General features: G+C 39.2%; 4 protein-coding genes across 4 annotated transcripts; 2 read left to right on the top strand and 2 right to left on the bottom strand.

The window, feature by feature from the left end:
- Positions 1 to 285: 285 nt before the first annotated feature.
- On the bottom strand, positions 286 to 1,465 carry LOC137577670 (E3 ubiquitin-protein ligase Topors). The gene is made up of 2 exons (XM_068291211.1): positions 1,270 to 1,465; positions 286 to 1,208 (listed from the first exon to the last, which is right to left on the bottom strand). Exons 1-2 carry the CDS (start codon positions 1,380 to 1,382, stop codon positions 359 to 361), a joined length of 963 nt encoding a protein of 320 aa, XP_068147312.1. The 5' UTR covers positions 1,383 to 1,465; the 3' UTR covers positions 286 to 358.
- A 1,162-nt stretch (positions 1,466 to 2,627) lies between these two features.
- Topors (Topoisomerase I-interacting protein) lies at positions 2,628 to 7,775 on the bottom strand. The gene is made up of 4 exons (XM_068289815.1): positions 6,860 to 7,775; positions 6,325 to 6,794; positions 4,762 to 6,257; positions 2,628 to 4,625 (listed from the first exon to the last, which is right to left on the bottom strand). Exons 1-4 carry the CDS (start codon positions 7,277 to 7,279, stop codon positions 3,748 to 3,750), a joined length of 3,264 nt encoding a protein of 1,087 aa, XP_068145916.1. The 5' UTR covers positions 7,280 to 7,775; the 3' UTR covers positions 2,628 to 3,747.
- A 428-nt stretch (positions 7,776 to 8,203) lies between these two features.
- Positions 8,204 to 9,409, top strand: LOC137576849 (uncharacterized). Its single transcript, XM_068290177.1, has 3 exons — positions 8,204 to 8,545; positions 8,610 to 9,033; positions 9,100 to 9,409. Exons 1-3 carry the CDS (start codon positions 8,357 to 8,359, stop codon positions 9,273 to 9,275), a joined length of 789 nt encoding a protein of 262 aa, XP_068146278.1. The 5' UTR covers positions 8,204 to 8,356; the 3' UTR covers positions 9,276 to 9,409.
- A 715-nt stretch (positions 9,410 to 10,124) lies between these two features.
- On the top strand, positions 10,125 to 11,911 carry prod (proliferation disrupter). The gene is made up of 3 exons (XM_068289250.1): positions 10,125 to 10,457; positions 10,541 to 11,168; positions 11,241 to 11,911. Exons 1-3 carry the CDS (start codon positions 10,245 to 10,247, stop codon positions 11,492 to 11,494), a joined length of 1,095 nt encoding a protein of 364 aa, XP_068145351.1. The 5' UTR covers positions 10,125 to 10,244; the 3' UTR covers positions 11,495 to 11,911.
- Positions 11,912 to 18,462: the final 6,551 nt, after the last annotated feature.

The following is an 18,462-nucleotide window of genomic DNA, read 5'->3' as shown; positions in this document are numbered from 1 at the left end:
CACACAGGACAACAAGCGAAATATGCGTCAAAGGCATATTTGGCACGCAATTTTAACGTCATGTCCTTATTGATGAGCGATCCCTTTTCAGTTATTTGCCAACCGTTCCACCTTCCGACCCACCCAGTTTTGCGTTTACGTCAAAAGTACCAACTACCTTTATCAATATTTGATGCCTGCTCTTGGAACCTTTTATTATCTTCTGTCTTCTCTGCTTTTCTCCCTCAACTCGCATACATTTTTTTGTTCATTCCTTTGTTGAGCGCATTAAAAAGTTAGTTTAAATTCGTTGTAGAAATGTTTTATACATGTTCATGAAATGAAATTATAATCACAAAGGCTGATGACTAAATGAGGACTAGCCCATTGGCCAATTAAAAGTACCAGTCGGACGATCACGACGATTGCCTCGTCTGCCCATTTGAGGGCGACGTACAGTAATAGTCCTCGACGGTGGTATAGGCGGAGCTGACATGACATCTGCTACAGGAGCTGCTCCAGCTCCAGCTCCAACACCAACACCAGCACCATTAGTAGCTACTCCTGCAAGACTTAAATTTGGCATATATACACCATTCAACTCATCATTTGCACGCGATGCCTGCTGCAATCTGGCTTGTTCGATAAACATTTCATATTCAAGATTGTCTGTATATGTTGGTGGTGTTTGTGGTACCATCACTTGAGGTGTTATTTGGGGCACCTGTTGACTTGCTGCTGCAGCGGATGCTGCTGCTGCTGCTGCCGCCGCTGCTAACATTCGCGTTTGGTGAATAACCCATTCATCGTTGTCGTCATCCGGTTCCTCCAGATCGGCCTCAAAGCCGCTGCAATCATCATCATTAATTCGACGTGAGAATTCTACAAAACTATGCAGATCGCCCAAGGTCTCACTGATTTCATCAATTCCCGCCATCTTTGGGCTAAACTTAATTAAAGTGCAATACTGAACGTTGCATTCGTAGGAGATGACGTCATCATAGGGTGACCGAGCAAAGTTAATAAGCTCATGGATAAAATGATTGGTCTTGTCGTCCAAGTAAACAGATAGACTTCTGCTAAACTCTTCATCCTTCATGCTATACAGAGGCAAAAGTTCAAAAATGGTGTCATAGGCATACTTCATTTTCCTTTTAGAGTTACGTAAAAGCACGGAGAGATCACGATATACCCAAACCATGATGCGATGCAATTCAAAAGAACCGCGCCTTAAATGAGTGAACACGTGTTTATGGGTTCCAAGAAAAAGAGGAAAAGCTTAAATCTTACCTGTACACCAAAGGAGTCCATTCGCGATAGTCGCACGTGCTGCGAGATGGTAGGGAATACAAGGAATTGGCATAGATATAGACCCGCCAGTAAATCTTATAACGTGAACTCATGATCGTTCCACAATACTCCAAACCGGTCTCACTGAAACTGCAAACGAAACTGATGCCTTCTGATATGGGACAAATGACAAATTGGTTTGACAGCTGCAAAAAGTGTGGCAACCCTGTGATTAGTTTCACATTTATTTAAACATAAACAAACAACGCGACACCCGCTCAAATTGATATAAACAATTATTGCTAATACTTTAAACACAATTCTTATCAAATTGCCAGACAAAATTTATACACAAAGCCGATCCGGAGCCAAAAGGGAGAGCCCAAAGATTCAAAGTTCACTCGGCACGTGGCAATAAAAAAAAGGGCCTTTCTACACGATGACTCAGTCAAACTTGTAGCATTTACCTGCACGAGTTTAAGTTTTGTTTAAGCGGTTTTTGTATACCCTTTAAGTCTATTTAATAACTCGATCTGCACTTATAAATGTAATGTAATAAGATTTTATATTTGGAAAAAGTCCTATCTAGGCGAGAGAGTGACCTAAAATTTAAAAGGAATGTTTCGTCAGCCCTGGACTTACAAAAATGTCCGGGAAGGGCAACAACTTTCCAATAATGGAAAATTCAAATTTTAATAACTTTTTTACATGGCAGTAAAAATTTAAATAAATTGTAGTACTTTGTCGGTGATCATTTAAATTTCATCACAGTAAAAATAGACACCAAAAGTATTCAAATACATATAAAGATAACATGAACAGATATCGGAAATACTTCTGGGGTATTCGACTCAAATAATTTGGTAATATTTGTACACTACGAAAACTCACTTGTTAAGCATAAAAAGAGGCTCGAAAATCATAAATTATTTGATAATCAAATATTTTGGGCTGTCTTTACCCTGGATAACCCCCTGGATCCGTTTGTGGTAGCAGATCTGATAAAATAGTTTGGATTATAATGGTAGCCTTCCTTTTTTCTCGACGCTACTATATTTAATTATCCGATATTGATCAAGTTTGACAAAGTCACAGTAAAATATTGTAAATTCACGACAATTTTGCTACACCTTTATATCTTTTTATAGTTGAAACGCTCATTAATAAGTCTATTAAATTAACTAATTATTAAATAAATTATTTTACAGTTCCTGATCCAAAAGAGAATTCTCAACTCACAACACGTATAAGATATTAGCAGGCTGATACGGACTGAAGTAAGTAAGTAAGGTAAGAAGAAAATTTTAAAATATATATCCGACAAGGTGATAATGAATAAAGAGAAGTAGATATGTATATTAAATTTACCATAAATCTTTACATTTATTTAGTTTTTGTAATTTTTTATCTCATGTGTCGCTTTTCTTTAGCTGCTGAGTGTTAAGAACCAATTAGCTCAGCTCTATTGATCGGGCTCAACAATGTTTGCTTGTGAAAAAAATGTTTTGCCTGAGCAACTTTTAAATCTATTTTTTTGTTTAAACTATAAACTTTAATATATTCCATGTATATATTGTTATATATAATTTTGTATAGTTATATTAACTTAATTTTAAATACATTTACAATGATTATGATAAAGGGAGAAGTGGGGGATCTTTGAGGGAATCACATGTATTTAGAATTTGGCTAAAAATGCGATGCGATTTTGTGTATAATAGGGGGAGAGGGGGGTCGAATGAGTTCATGCTGGGACATTTATTATTAACTACAGGTATGTATATAGTAAATATTTAGTTGGTATTGAATTTGTTTTTTTAGTGTTACATATATGTATATACAACTTAAAATGGCAATCCTAGATCTTATTACAATTGAAATTGATTTTCTTTTTTTTGGCAAATCATTTTGTGATTTGTAGTATAAGTTTACATTGATCGATTGGGTGTAAAATGGAACTTATTAACAAATTACAATTATAAGAATTAAAAAAATGTTTCATTCACTTACGATTTATAATCTTACATAACTTATGGTGCAAATAATGATAATAAACTTAACTTAAACTTTAAAAACATTTATAACGCTTTTGCCGACATTTAAAAAGAACTCACAAGAGATTTGGGATTTTTTTTAACTTATCGTCTAATTGAAATCTTTCATTGGATCAAAGTGTGAAGTTATATTATTTCATTCAATCAACTGACTCTGAATAAAACCCGGAAGTTAAGTTGTGACATGATCATCTTACAATTCATTGTCTTTTGGAGTCTCTGCAAGACACTCAGTTAAGGCATCCAAAATAGAGCCACAGGGGAGAGCGCAAAATTATGTGCGTTATAAACATTAGATCATTATCCTTTTGAAGAGGGCATTTTGATCTTATAAAGCTATTGTGAATAAATTAATTTGAATGGTCCAAACAATGTTGTTGAAAAAATTAGTTTTGTATAGATAGAAAATTAAAAACTTGAATGCTTAATTAAGAGACGTCAAAGACATGACAGCCTCATCATCTGCCTCATTACTTTCATTGCCACCCAGTTCTAGTTCCAGCTCCTCTTCCTCTCCATCGTCTTCGTCATCTGTGTCAGCTTCCTCAGCCTCTGCCTCACCATCAACATCAGCATCAGCCTCAACCTCAACCCCAACATCCGCTTCAGCCTCGCCATCGGCATTGACATCAGTCTCACCCACAACATCAATGGTCACATCAAGTGGAAATTGCTGGCTTGTTTCGGCATCTGAATAAATACCCAAATGTGCCTCCTCTTCTAAGGTATTTGTATTGCTGCTTGGCAGTGTATGGCCGAGAAAACTAATTGCATCTTCTACACCGCCATCGGAACGATCATTGAAGAGACTAGGCTCATTTCTCTGATGCGTTAAAGTGGATAATTCAATTAGAGAATTTGCAATATCCCGTACCTCAGTTGGGGTGGCAAGACCACGCATCAGAGGATCACTAACTTCGGTAGCCACCATCCATTTAAATGGACTTGGAGCGGAACCAGTGGCTGCCGAGGATGTGGCTGTAGTTGTATTGCTGGCTAAACTAGCGCTATGATTGGATAGATTGCTGCTACTGCCACTACGACGTCTACGTTTGGACTGCAATGTCGCCAAATCGGGTTGCGTATTCTCATCTCCTTCATCTGCCACTGGCTGTTCGTCCGCCGTCTGAAGATACTTTGCAGGTAGCTCCAATTTCAGCGGCTTGCGATCCTCCAAAGCGGCCTCCGCTTTAAGGGTTGCCCGGAGAGCACTAAGTTGTAGATTCTCACTGCTATTATCGACATCATCGTCGTCGTCATCATCGCAGGTGCTGGTGTTGTTGATATTTGTGTTCTTCTTGCCTGTATGATTATAGAGATATTGATTAATGAAAGTTTCCATTATAAATACCATTAAATACACTGCTTTGGCACAAAATAAAAAACGAGTAGTTTTGTTTCTTCTTTTGTGCCATCCACAGTGAATTGAAGAACCTACCACTCCCTTCAGTGCTATCACTATTATCACTACTCGAGCTACTACTAGAGCTGGTGCTCTCCTTCTGATCTATTAGGGGCTCATCCTCTTCTTCCTGTTCCTGCTCCTCCGGTTGTGGCGGCACTTGCCGTTTACTGCGTTTTCTTGGCGTTTTGCTGATCTTCTCTTTGGATGCTCGTTTGCGTGCATTACGTTTTCGCTCCATGCGTTGTTTTCTTCGGGCAGCCTCTTTATCCGATTCACTATCGTCTTCACTGCTCGTCGAGCTGTAGTTGCTTGAGGTGCTACTGCTGTCACTACTACTGCTGCTGCTGGTTACATTGAGGCTCCGGCGGGATGCACGCTTGCGGCGTGCTTTACCGCGCAACTCATCCTCTCGCCGTGCCATCTCTAGCACCTTTCTCCAATTCTTGCCTGTGCCGGAGCAAACACCCGAACTGGTGCTTGGGCCCATAAAGAGTTCACTGGCCACATGGGCAGCCTCTTCCTCCAAGTCATCAACATTCCTTGAGTTGGTGGTGGCTGAAGGATTCGTAGCATTTGCCCCTCCACTGCTATTGGCCGCCTTTTGTTCATCGACAAAAACCACATCCGAGTCCGAATTGGAATCCAGACTCACCAATTCAGGGGTACGCAAATGAGGAGGTTTGCGCTCCAAGACAAAGACGCATTCATCATCATCCGATGTGGAAGAGGAGCTGTTGCTGCTATCGCTGCTCTGTAACTCAATGTGGGCACTCACTGGTAAGCTGGCACCGGCATGACGACGACTACTGCTGCCATCATTAATGGCGGCCACCTCGGCATTGGCTGCCGCATCACCATCATCGATCTCTATGACTTCCTCCTCGTCGATGTCGTTGGATGTGGCAGTCGTTGCCGTTGGACGGCGCATGCTTAAATTAATGGCAACTGTCTGGGAGCCAACCGTTGACGTGGTTGTTCTTCTTATGGAAATGCCTGGTAGTTCACTGCCATCACTGGCCATGGTAACGCTGAAGGAATGTGTAGCACTAGGATTGGTTACAATTACACTGGTTGAGGGCCGGGCAGGTGCAGTTCTATTGTGTGAATTCCCGGTCCCAAAATCACTGGTATCGTTTTCAGCAATATTTGGTAAGCCAGCGACTTCTCCATCGCCAACCAAATCCAAATGAACATCACTTTCATTCGATGATTCCGGTGAGCCCATATCGAGCAGATCAATTTCAACCTCTTCGGCCACACGAGCCGAATACTGGACTACACGATCATAGCCTATCATATCGAATGGCGATCGCGCAAAGTTAAAGAGCTCGTGAATGAAGTGAGCTGTACGCTCACCCAAATACGGAGTCAAACGTATACGGAATAAGGCTCCCAAGATGTTATTCATAGTCAGAAGCTGATGCAAAACATGCATCACGGCACTAATTGTATGTGACATATTTCTTAGCAGGCAGACAAGGTCACGATGAATCCAGGGCATTAGTCGATGCATTTGAGCAGGATTGTTTCTACAACAAAACGCAAAAGGATTGTAAGATTTCCATAAGGATAATAGCAAAACATGAAATTACTCACCTGTAGAAACGGGCGGTCCACTCACGAAACTGGCCGGTGAGATTATCTCTAACAGGCAGGGCATACAATTTTCGATCGTAGACATAACGTCGCCAAAGCTGACTCAGGGAACTGCTCGAGGCGAGGGCATCCTGGTCGTTACGATAGAAATTCATTAGTTCCATGCGATAAGGCTCGAAGCGATTTAAGGATGGATTTACACGCATTCCATCAGCATCGTCCCCATCTCCGGCACCAATTATACCAACGCCACCACCACCATCTACATCGTTTGTCATTACAGACTGATTCTGGAGGAGCGGCATGAATCTTTGCCGCCGTATATTGACAATGTGAAAGCGTAGTGATGAGTGCTCCGCAACGGGAGGTGTGGAACTCTGCACTGGATACCTGTCATAGTCATCCAGGGTGCGAACGTTGTGAATGATAGTTTTGAAGGGCTGCTTGCATAGTGGACACTCCGGCTTAACCTGCGAAAGGAAGATGAAATGTGATTAATTAAATTAGTCTAGTCGATCGCCGCCCTCTGACTCACCTTGCTCCACTCGCAGAGACACTTGAAACAGAACTGATGCATACATGAGTCCGTAAAGCATTTGCGTCTGCATCGTGATAAACAGATGGCGCAATTCGGGGGTGGCGAGGAACGGGCTGCAGCCGACGTTCCTGGCTCTGCATCCGGCTCACCATCGCCACTTTCGCTTCCGCTTTCGGTGAGATCGGCGAATTTCATAGCTGCCGCTGGCAGGGTTAAAGTACCTCCTCCTCCGGCACCACCTCCACCTGGGCCACCGCCAGAGCCATCTGTTCTATTACCTTCAATTTCAGCAGCTGATCCAGTTCTTGCTGCCTCATCAACTGCCTCCATTATAGAGGGAGATACATGGGCAAATGATGTTGGTTCCGATACCGCAGCCATTGCTGCTGGCTCCTCTATCAGATACGGCTCAGCCATTTCAACAACAAAATTATTTTTGTTTTTTTTTTATGTGTTGTTTGTGTGATTTTCTTTTTTTTAAAGTTCTCCTGGAACTGGAAATTCAATTCGGAACGGAGCTCGGGCAAATTGAGTTTCTGCTTCGTGTGTTTCTCTACTCTCCGTTACCGCCTCGCCTTGCTTCTTCTCCCTTCCGTTCACCCTCACCTTCACACACACACACACAGTCAAACTCTGGCACCCTCTCTCTCTCCCCCACTCCCACACGCGCTAGTCTATCATCTGGTCCAAAGAAATGTATGTGAATTTTTGATGGAAGTGGGGTGAAAAAATGGCTATTTTCACGCCTTTGAGCAATTTTTCTAATCTATGGGCTTGCTTTATAGATGCCCAATGATATCAACATCTTCTTACCACTTTTATTGGTTGTTCAATTTCACAATAAAGTAAAATTATAATCACATGAAAAATTAGTTTAATTCGTTCTGGAAAACTATGAGGAACAATTGGCCCAGAGAGAGAGAGGGTCATACTAATTTGGTATTTTGTTACCAAGTTAGAGCAGGCACACACCCCCACGCTATTTCAAAATTAGTAATGGACCTTTTATTCATAATAAGAAAACAAATTTAAAATGTCTTATTCACATTTAAATTATGTACTAATATTTTTTGAATTGCCATAAAAGCACGAGCTTAAATAAAGATTTTGCATATAAAAGGTATTTTTCTTGTTTTATTAAATTTTATATAGTGGTGCTTACAGTGAGTGTTTTATATTGTGTCATTGCTTTACTTTAAAAAATACTTTAAAACAATATTCCATAGTCTACACTGTTATCATATACTTAGCGTTGTAAAGTTTGTATGCTTTTTTTGCCAACACAATAATATTCTCAGTATTATTTCGTAATTGACTTGATTAAGTTGTTTTGCGGTTTTTTTTTTTTGGCCAAAATTAAATTTGAATATAGCTTTTATCGGAGCACGCGCTCATCTCTAATTCACGGTTATAACGCATCCCTGGTTGCCACCTGAAGTTGGTGGCGTCTTTTTTAATTTCCATTGTTTTTATGGTTTAAATAGCAATGCCATTATGAATCGACGCAACAAACGCACTTCTTGGCTCCAATATGAGGTATATTTGGATGCGATGGAGAACAGTCCAGCACTATCATCAGGACGACTATCACGTCACGAAGATCTAGTGAGATGGAAATCATTGGCTGGCGATTTAAATAAATGCAGATCGGGACCGCACCTATCAGCAGAGGAATGGCGAAAAGTAAACAGTTTAGTGCAAGCGGCTATAATTTATTAATACTAATTAATTTACTCATCCCCGACAGCGTTTAAATGATTGGAAAAGCACCACACGGTGTAAATACAGAAAAAGCCTCCAGTCCAATGATATTACAATGACAGAGATTGAGACCAGGGCTCTTAGAGTCTTTGGTGCAATGCCGAATGCAGAACGAGATTATACTGTATGGAAGGAAGAAACCGAAGAAGTAGTCGAGGAAGAGCAGGAGGAGGAAGAAACAGAGGAGGAACTAGTAGAGGAGGATCTGACCGATGCCGAGAACGAGATATTTTTGGAGGATAATATACAGCGTCCCAATAAGATAGAAACTACTTATCGGACTATTTTACTGGAAGATGATGATGCGCCGGCCGTGGAATATATAACAACAACCACAGATACAAATGGACACCAACAGGCGGCCAAGAGAATTCGGTTACCGTCTGGAAATGCATCAGTCATCTACGACGGTAAGTCCTCTAATCAGTTCGACAAATAAACAATTTCACAATTGTTCTTACATTTTCTTCCTTTAGTCGAACGCACGCCGTACATCACTACAGAATTAAGTGACCCTATACCAAATTTCGCCCAGCAGATTGAGCAACAGTTAAAGCGAATTTCTGATATCCAATATGAGTCCCTGCAATTCAAGATAGCCCGATTTAAGTTCAATAATCCCGGGTTTGAGTACGAACCGTCGGAGGAATAGATAGAGATTGGTAATCCCAAGCGGAAGATATAAAATTAGCAGACCTGACCAGATCAATCGAGCTGTATATTTTTCGAAATCAATTTTAATGTTAAGTTTAACTAGACTCTAATTAAATAAATTATAGAAAACAATTGAATGACTCCATCACTTGATGAATGCTGATTAAAGACTGTTCCAAATGGTCACTCTTTGCTCTTTGAATTGTATTTTCATTGTTAAATGAAGTTAAGCAAAGTTAATATCTTAAAATCTTAAAAAGTGTTTAAATTCTTATCAGTTCATTTGTTTTTATTTGACTTCCTGTAATTCAAGCATTCTTGGCAGAGAGAAGATCAAAGCGTATCTCCGCAGAAGAGGAAGGAAGGAAAACCACTTGGGAACGGCGGATCTTTCCTACAAATCTTCAAACTAGAGAATATATTTTTGTCTTACATACATTCATATATGTACATACGTATGTACATATTTTAAAACATTTGATATTATTCACATAATCCAAAGACCCCACTTTTCTAGGTGCGCCACTGCATATGTTGACTAAACTTTCTTTGCCTTGTGTTTCGGTAAGTAGAGGCAACTTACACAGATGAGTTCTGATGTACGAGTTATTGGAAAATGTCAATGGAAAATAAGCGTATAAATTTTTAGGACATTTCTAATAATATTTACCCATATCATGAGGGCACACTGTACTTAAATATGCGTTGCCATATGGTCCCAAAAAAAGTGTTGAAGAGTTCGATAACTTTTAAAAATATCGATATCTGGTCGAAATTCGATATATTTATCTATAGAATTTATGCCAGCCCTGGATCTATTTTATAGCGTTGCCAGATACACCACTTTGTTCTTGTGGCAACTGCAACACTGTTTTGTGTTTGTGTTTTTTTTATGCAGGCGTCGGCGTCGATTTTACCCTAAATTCAAGTGCAAATTAAATACTTTTATAAGATTCAGCGGTACGAAATGGACTGCAAGATGGACAGGCGAAAGAAACGCACTTCTTCGGAGCAATATCAAATGTACATAGATATGATGGAATCAGATTCAATTTTTGCCACTGGCCGAGTGCCGCGCGATTATGATCTAAATTATTTGACGAAAAAATGGAAAGAGCTGTCCGATCGTCTAAACAAATGCAGTTCCGGTCCCACGCTAACGCCAGAGGAATGGCGCAAGGTAAGTTCCATTTGCTTACAAAGCAATTGCTTAGAGGATGGGATTAAGCGACTAAGTTCCCGCCACTTCTTATTTGTATGCAGCGCCTTAACGATTGGAAAAACACAACCCGCTGCAAATACAGACGCAGTTTGATGTCGACGGAGAAGGACATCTCAATGACCACATTGGAGACACGGGCTCTGGATCTTTTTGGCAAAGTTCCCAGCGTCACGAATGACTCGATTCTGAATTTGAAGTCAGAAAAACAAGAATTGGAAGATGATCTGGATGAGCTAGGCCAACGTACATGCACATCGGCCTCGTTTCAAAAGGAACTTCAAGCTGCCGTCGAAGAAGCCATTAACGATGAGGTCGACGATGATGAAATGGTCGAAGAGCATGTTGAGCAAGAGGATTTGCTTGAGGAAAATTTGGGCGACAATGGCGATGGATTGGATACCACAGATGAAGCAACAACAGCTGTTAACACAGGCGGTGGTACATATCGCACAATTGTGGTAGACAATACAGCGTACGAGCAGGTGGATGATGATCAACAACAGCAAACCGTGCTGCAGTCTCATCCTGTGGAGTACGTTACCACCACACAGCGGCCAGTCAGGCAGGTCATCAACACTTCCACTGGCGGCACCACCCAGAAACTAATCAACGGAGAACTGCCAGTTAAGCGTATGCGCACCCAGCCCAGAGATCAAATCATCTACGAGGGTGAGTCTCACGCAATTACATTACCACAAATCGAATTATCAACCATAAATTTATCTAACTCTTGGCTTGCAGTTAAAAATGCAACACGGTGTATTACCAATATACAAGCTGCCCCTCTGCATAATTCCAAACTGGAAAGGGATACCACTACGACCAGCACCACTATCACACCATCTCTGGGCTCAGTTCTGAGTAGTCATGATGCTCAGCAAATAGCTCAGCAGCTCAAGCGTTTGGCCGACATCAACTATGAGACACTGCAGTTCGAGATTGCGCGCTTCAAGTTTAACAATCCAGGATTTCAGTATAATCCACCGTCCTTATAGTGTACCAGGCAGCAACAGCATGAGCAGGATCAGCTGCAGCAGCAACAACAACAACAGCACCATCAGCAGAGTCATCAGTAGAAGCATTAGCGGCATTTCTCGCATCACCATCCGCCATTATAGCCGGAATAGTAGCAATATGTTTTAATTTCTCGGGGTACTTGGCCAACTTTGTATTGTACATTTGCAACTCGCCCCCGCCCCCTACCAACAACAACAAAAGAAAAACCCATCATAAATTATAGTAGCCAGTTTAGTGTAAAATTTAAATAGATTTTTATTGAATCAACACAAAAAACAAAAACTCCAAAAAAAAAGATCAGAACAAAACAAAAAAGTTATACAAACAAACAAAAAAATATATATAAAATTATTTCAATTACAAATTAACCCTATTTGTATATTTAATAAACAATTTGTCATGATTATACATACTTATACATACTTAGTTAAAATTAAGTAAACACAAAATCCAGACAAAAAAAAAAAAACAAAAAACAAGAATTGTAAAAGTAATTTTAAAGAGATCAAGTTGTATGTAAAATGTAAAGAATAAAAATTTACCAAATGATAAATAAGCTAAAGTCGTGCTCAACCTTTCGCCTGATATACATAGATATATCGCATCGCATATGGTGTTGGAGTCTCTCTAGATTTCGATTTTATGCAATCCTATCGAATGCCAACACGAAAAATCCATTAATCATTTTTAACAAAATCCTGCCACAAATTTAGGGTATATGCGTTTTATATGCAATTTTGACCCACCAAAGACAAGAAAACCAGTTTAATTAGTAGCAACTAAATTTAATCTCAACCTCTGCTTTAAGAAAAAAAAAGAAGTAGACTGGTATGTAAAATTTAAAGAGATTTAATAGTTGCACTTTTTCTTACTCTAAACTATGTAACTACTAAATAAGTATTCTATTATCTATATATAGAATCGAAATCTACAGAGATTTAATATGCTTTATCTTTACAGCACTTCAAATTCTTATACAACTTGTATTCAAATTTCTAGATTGCTTTACCATTTTTTAACCATGAGTCTTAACGTGTTAACTTCTTGGCTATTTTAGCCCTTTTGCTCATTGGTATAACAAATTGTGTAAATTGTAAAAAATGTGTAAATTTTAAATTATATTAAAGTGTGTTTACCGCTATGTCTCTAATATTTTTAGATATCCTTAAATGCATAAGCATTAAAGAGTCCTTTTTTAATTTCAGGGCGGCGCTTTTTTGGAAAATTTTAAACTGAATATGAATCTGTATGATATATAGACACGTGTTTTGAATACTTTTTCAAGGTGAGTGCATATAAAAATAAGAAATATCTAAAATCTTTTTTGTGGCTTTCCAATCGGAAGCTGAGTAATAAAACTAAATCAAAATTGCCCAATTATAGTTCGATAAGGATAAGAAAATATTGATGTATGATCCCTAATTTGTTGTCCTCCACGGAGTCTGAAGTTTTGAAAGGACTCTTCGGACTACTTCCCGGATCTGTCCCTGAATATCTTTTATAGGATTGTTCAATGGAAATTTATAGATTAAAGCATATAAGATGATATTTTGATAATTTCAAGGAGTTTTGGCATCCAGAATACGGTTTCTCTATAAAGATTCAATCCAATGTTAAGGATTAAGAAATATCAAAAGGGTTTCTACATAACTACAACCTTCTTGAACTTTAATCAAGGTTAAGTTGGTTCTAAAATAAAAATTAGATTGTCTTTTTGTTAACCAGGTTAACTGAGAATTCAAATTTACTGTTCTGATCTCTGAATGTTTGTTTTGAATACCTAAGAATTGTTGTTGAGTCCTCGCACATTAGGGATTAGGAAAGGGTATAACATAAAGTGGGTTATTCTCTTGTTCTCCCTCATAGACCGGCACTTAAAGTATTTTTTTTTTTTGCGTGTGGTAAGATGCATTGGCTGGTTGCATATTCATTGTGTGTTTGGGTCATTCCCTGGACTTGTGGGCGCACTTTATAACTGTCAGGCCAGGGATCGGACTGAGGCGGTGATGATGTGACCCTCTGGGCAAGAGATGCATACGAAAAATAAAAAGCAAAAACAGAGCTCAGACTTGTATAAAGAACAACGACCACAAAAAAAAAATCACTTTTAACTGTTAGCTGTTCTGGGTGATGCAACAAGTGCTGTCTGGCCTAAGAATATAACTGCAATGGGCAATAGATCATTTGTTCGCCGTGCGCTACGAATCATAAATTACTTGAGACGCCAAGTCTCATGAGAGAGACTGGGTCTGAGACTGAGACGCATGCCGTTCCGTTAGGAATCATTGCCATCATTTCGGGTCGATGTCGATGATAACTGCACAACACGTCGTATGCTTAATCTGTTTCGTTTACACTCCCCCTTTTATTTTTTTTCTTTGCGCCCGCCTGCTTCATGTTTCAGTCTGGTTTTTATGTGTGTGTGTGTGTGTGTGTGGGTGCCGCTTGGCCTTTGATGAAAAGCCTGCTGGCAAAGCTGATTAACGTACACACTCACACACACACACACACTTGAATTGGATGGGATGGCCAGATGTCTTCTTCTCACATGGCCCATAGAGGAGTGCATGCCAAGTCCATTAAATAGTTCGTGTTGCACTCGTTTCGCGACTCTCAGACATTGGAGCTAGAGCTAGGTTTGGTCTAGGTCTGGGTCTGGGTCTGGGTCTCGGACAGGCAACCACACATGACAGTGTATGGAATTGACCCTTAGGCGGGTGCCATAAAAGAAACAAAAAAACTAAACTATAGAAATGAAATAAAAAGGCGATTTTTTTTGTGTGTTGTCTGAAGCAGTTATAAAAGCAATCGATATTCTGTTAACCAATGTAATGTGCATACATCCACACATACATAGATAGATGTATTTATATGTAAGTAAGTTGTAATTTTTTCCATCTATTTTTTGCTCATAGATAAATCTTCAAACTGCACTAAATTAAGCTTTAAGGTTTTTAGTTTATTTGATGTTTTCTATTAATTAATACAGATTTTTCTTTCAACAAAACGTCTCTTTATAGTTATTTTGCCTAAAATCGTGTAAATAAGAAATTGGAAAAAAAAAATTATTAATTTTTTAAGATTTTCCTTTTTTTTTGATTTTCATTTGTTTTTAAATGGGATTAATTTCATATTTTGTTTCAGTTTTTACTGAAAAGTTGTTCTTTTTTTTACCACCTTTAGTAAGTGAAAAGGTATTTTCCAAAGTAATTCGGACTAAATGTTATAAAACTTAATAACTTATCCGAAGCTAATAAAATAAACTTAATTTTTGCATTCTTACTCTTCTGTAATTATTATTAACTTATTAATTATTATTACAAGATGTTTTAAGCCTTCGCATATTGTAGATAATTTATTTATATATTTACTTTATCAAATCTTGCCTTTAGGCTGGCTCTTGCACAATCTCAAGAATTGAACCACTAAAACTAGTTGAGAATTGCATCTCCATGAAGCGATAAAAGATTGACAGTATAAGACTATGAAAAGTTTCAAGACTTAAGGGATAACAGCTTAGTTTAGTAGAGAGACTTTTCTTTAATGAGCAAATTAGAAAAATTTCTGAATTACTACGACAACTTTATGTGAAATTCAAATCTGATAAAGTGAGCATAGATTTTTCTTTTAAACTATTACTTTACTTGCTTTGAATACTTTTATTCACTTGCTTTCTACTTCATTTTGTGTAGACATCAATTTTTGATTTTGAGAAATCGAGAAATCAATACATATTTTCCTTAATAAAAGATTCATTGTTTCAAGCTTCCAATGGTTAAAGTTAAAGTTTGTTGTCCCGGAAAAAAGCATATGACGTTTGTCATACCATTGCATATGCGTATGGAGAAGCTAAGGATTGTCTATGCCGATTTCATGCGATTCGGCCGAACAGATTTCACACTGGCCCTGGACAATGGTCAGTTGATCCAGGACTCAGATACTGTTGAGGAGTTATCGCTGAAGAAAAATGATATCATTAAAGCACAACTCAAGTACTAAACAAAATAAATAACTTGTATAGAAATATTAAAATGTTGCTGTTGCCTGCTCTAAGAATTTTTCATGTGGAATAGTTCACTATCCACTGGAACACCGTGGGGGCCAGCTAGAAAAAAGTGCAAAGCGTTTTTATGTTGGCGATTATTACGCTTGATCCTAAAGCACTAAAGGGTCAATTGATGTTTGTGATGACGCTGAATGTTGTGGCTGTAGCGACCCGTAGCAACAGCAACAACAATATTGCAATGCCCGCAATTTGCTTTGGCTTTTGGAATTTTAAGCAGCGTTGCCATCGCCATCGTCATCACCATCATCGCCATCGTCGTCGTCATAGACGAATGTTGCCTTTTGCCGAAAATTGCATTTCTTTTGCTTGCAGCCATAAAGCATCAACATCAGCATCAACGTTTTGTGGTCGTCTCTAACCACCCCCTGAACCCGTTTTCCCCCGCTTGATATATCACTGTTGATATTCTTTTTGAAAACCCACTCGCATTCAGCCCTAGCTCCACGCTCTAGCTCTAGCTTCAATTGGCTTTAGGGCTTTTCTTTTTTGTTTTCCGTTTTTTAGTGGCCACAAAAATTGCTGTCAAATTGTTCACCCACAAAATCAAAACCAAAAAAAGTTGTTCTCATGCCTCGTTTAATATAGAAATTATTCAAAGTAATTTTTTTCTTCTGCTTTGCTTTTTTTTTAGGCTGGGAAAACACTAAATTGTCGGCAATGTTTAACCCACATTTTGAGAGAGAGAGAGCGCGAAACACAAAAGGATATTTATATGGAATTTAGAATCCAGTATAAACAATAAGGAAATTTTGGATTTTTTTTTCTTGTTCTTTAAAGCCATAACTATAAAATGCTTTTTTACTTAAAAGCTTCATTTTGAGCAATTATTATCTCTTCCTTATTTCATATTTGATGGCTTAAGCCTGAAATAACCGGGCATATATAATTATATTAGCATGATCTATGCCATTATGCACATACACATCGATATAGTGCAATTAGTGCAGCAGCAGCAACATCAACACTGGCAGCAACATAGATACATAGATATGGGAGGCAGCAGCAGCAACAAGAAGAACAAGAAATATCGACAATATGACCGGCGGGCGTTTATGGTCAACGACAGGCCATTATTGACGCCACTGCCACTCAGCTGGAGCAAATGGATGGACTACTGACTGGTCTGGCTAGCCGGGCTGCCTGGCTGCCTGGACATTGGCCATCATCAGAGTTTTGCATGCAAATTGTCGGTGTGCTAAACATGCTGAAATTGCCTAACAGATCGACTAAACTAAAATACAAAATATTGAGCGTTGAAATGGCGCCCCCTTTGCAGTCATAAACACACACTAATTGCATCCATGATTTGTTGTTGTACATAGCATTAATGGTACTCGCAGGACTACCCCAGCAACATCATCCTCACAAAGTCGTAGCCTAATTGCCAATAAATGGCAGCCTACTACAAAATGTGGCGACATCAAACGCAAAAGTTCTCTGCTGCCCATCATAAACAAAACAAAAAAAAGCAAAATAAAACCCCTGAAAAGGAAAATCACAACTGCATTGGCAACATGTTGGTCTGGCGACACCGCAGCAACATGCAATGCAACATACATAGAGCAGGGGTAAGAGACATTGACCGACAATGTTGGGTGAATTACCAGGCATTAGGCCTTTTGATTTATAAACAAAATTTAAACACAGCAAAAAAAGAGAGAACCAAACCAAAATGGCATTAAGAATCCGACTGTTGCTGCCGGCCATGTAATTAGGCTCGATGGATGGATGATTGGATGTCTGCTTGGGGTGGTTTTCTAGGTGGGGTGGTCCAGTGTGTCGCCGATCAATCGATTGAAACGATCGATCGATCGATCGAACGAATGGTCGTTCCGATCAATATACAAATCGTTTGCTTGATCTCTCACTTGCAGCATCAGCATCAGCCACGTTGCTCGCGTGGTCAGCGCCAATTACTTAGAGCATATCAATTATATACCTACCAATATATATTGCCGAGACAAGAGAGAGAGAGAGTGAGGAAAGGCAAAGAACAAGAAGTGAAGTTCATTCTCCATTCGAGTAGTTCGTCTGCGATTCAAAGTTGTAATTGAACTGCGCGTATTGCGAAATTATTATTTTGTGCATTTGCAATTGCCATTGCCTACTGGAAATGGTCTCTGGCTGCCTCCCTCTCCCCCCCTGCTGCTGTTGGCCGACTCTGTCTGGCCCTGCGTGCCTGTTCATATGTTTTCATTACATTTGCCCATTATGCGTGTACGTGACGCACAATTTGAAATTGCCAGCTCCAGCAGCTTATAAGCCGGATACCAGGCGCACAATTGCAACATTGCAACAGCGATGTTGCTGGTGCTGCTACCTTTTGCTGTGGCCTGCGGCAATGGGCAATCGAACAAACCGAAAGAGTCCCATAGTTGGGTCCATCCTATATGTACGTCTGCCCATCCCCATTCCATTACAAGCTAAAAGTAAGCGTAGAGCAGTCTGTTTGTGGCTTTTGTTTGTTGTTCAAGTTTACAATTTTAATGCACTGCCACTTGACTGTTGACAGTGCAACACGCCAAGTTCTTCACTCCTCCTCCTCGCCCCCTCTGAGTGTGTATGCCGCATTATTGATTTTATGCTGTGTGTATGTGTGTGTGTGTGGGGGGTACAGAACCTTGCTGTAGTCATCATCACACTAAATGAAACAAAATGAAATTTTTCGCGTTCAAAATTAAATTGATATCAACAGTTACGAGTAAATCATCAGCAATTGAACCAGACAGCTGAATACTGATTCAAGCTGAATCATTGTGTCAAAATATTTCACTTTACTTAAAGAGAATAAGCCATTGAATGAATACTTAAAGTGTTTCACTTAAAAAAATCAAGGATAAGTCGACTACTGAGAGCCAACAGCATTTAAAATCTTTCACA

This window comes from Drosophila tropicalis, unplaced genomic scaffold, assembly GCF_018151085.1.
Source record: "Drosophila tropicalis isolate 14030-0801.00 unplaced genomic scaffold, ASM1815108v1 contig_593, whole genome shotgun sequence".
NCBI lineage: Eukaryota > Metazoa > Arthropoda > Insecta > Diptera > Drosophilidae > Drosophila > Drosophila tropicalis.
The sequence above is the reverse complement of the archived record's forward strand: the minus strand, read 5'-3'. Positions and strand labels throughout refer to the sequence as shown.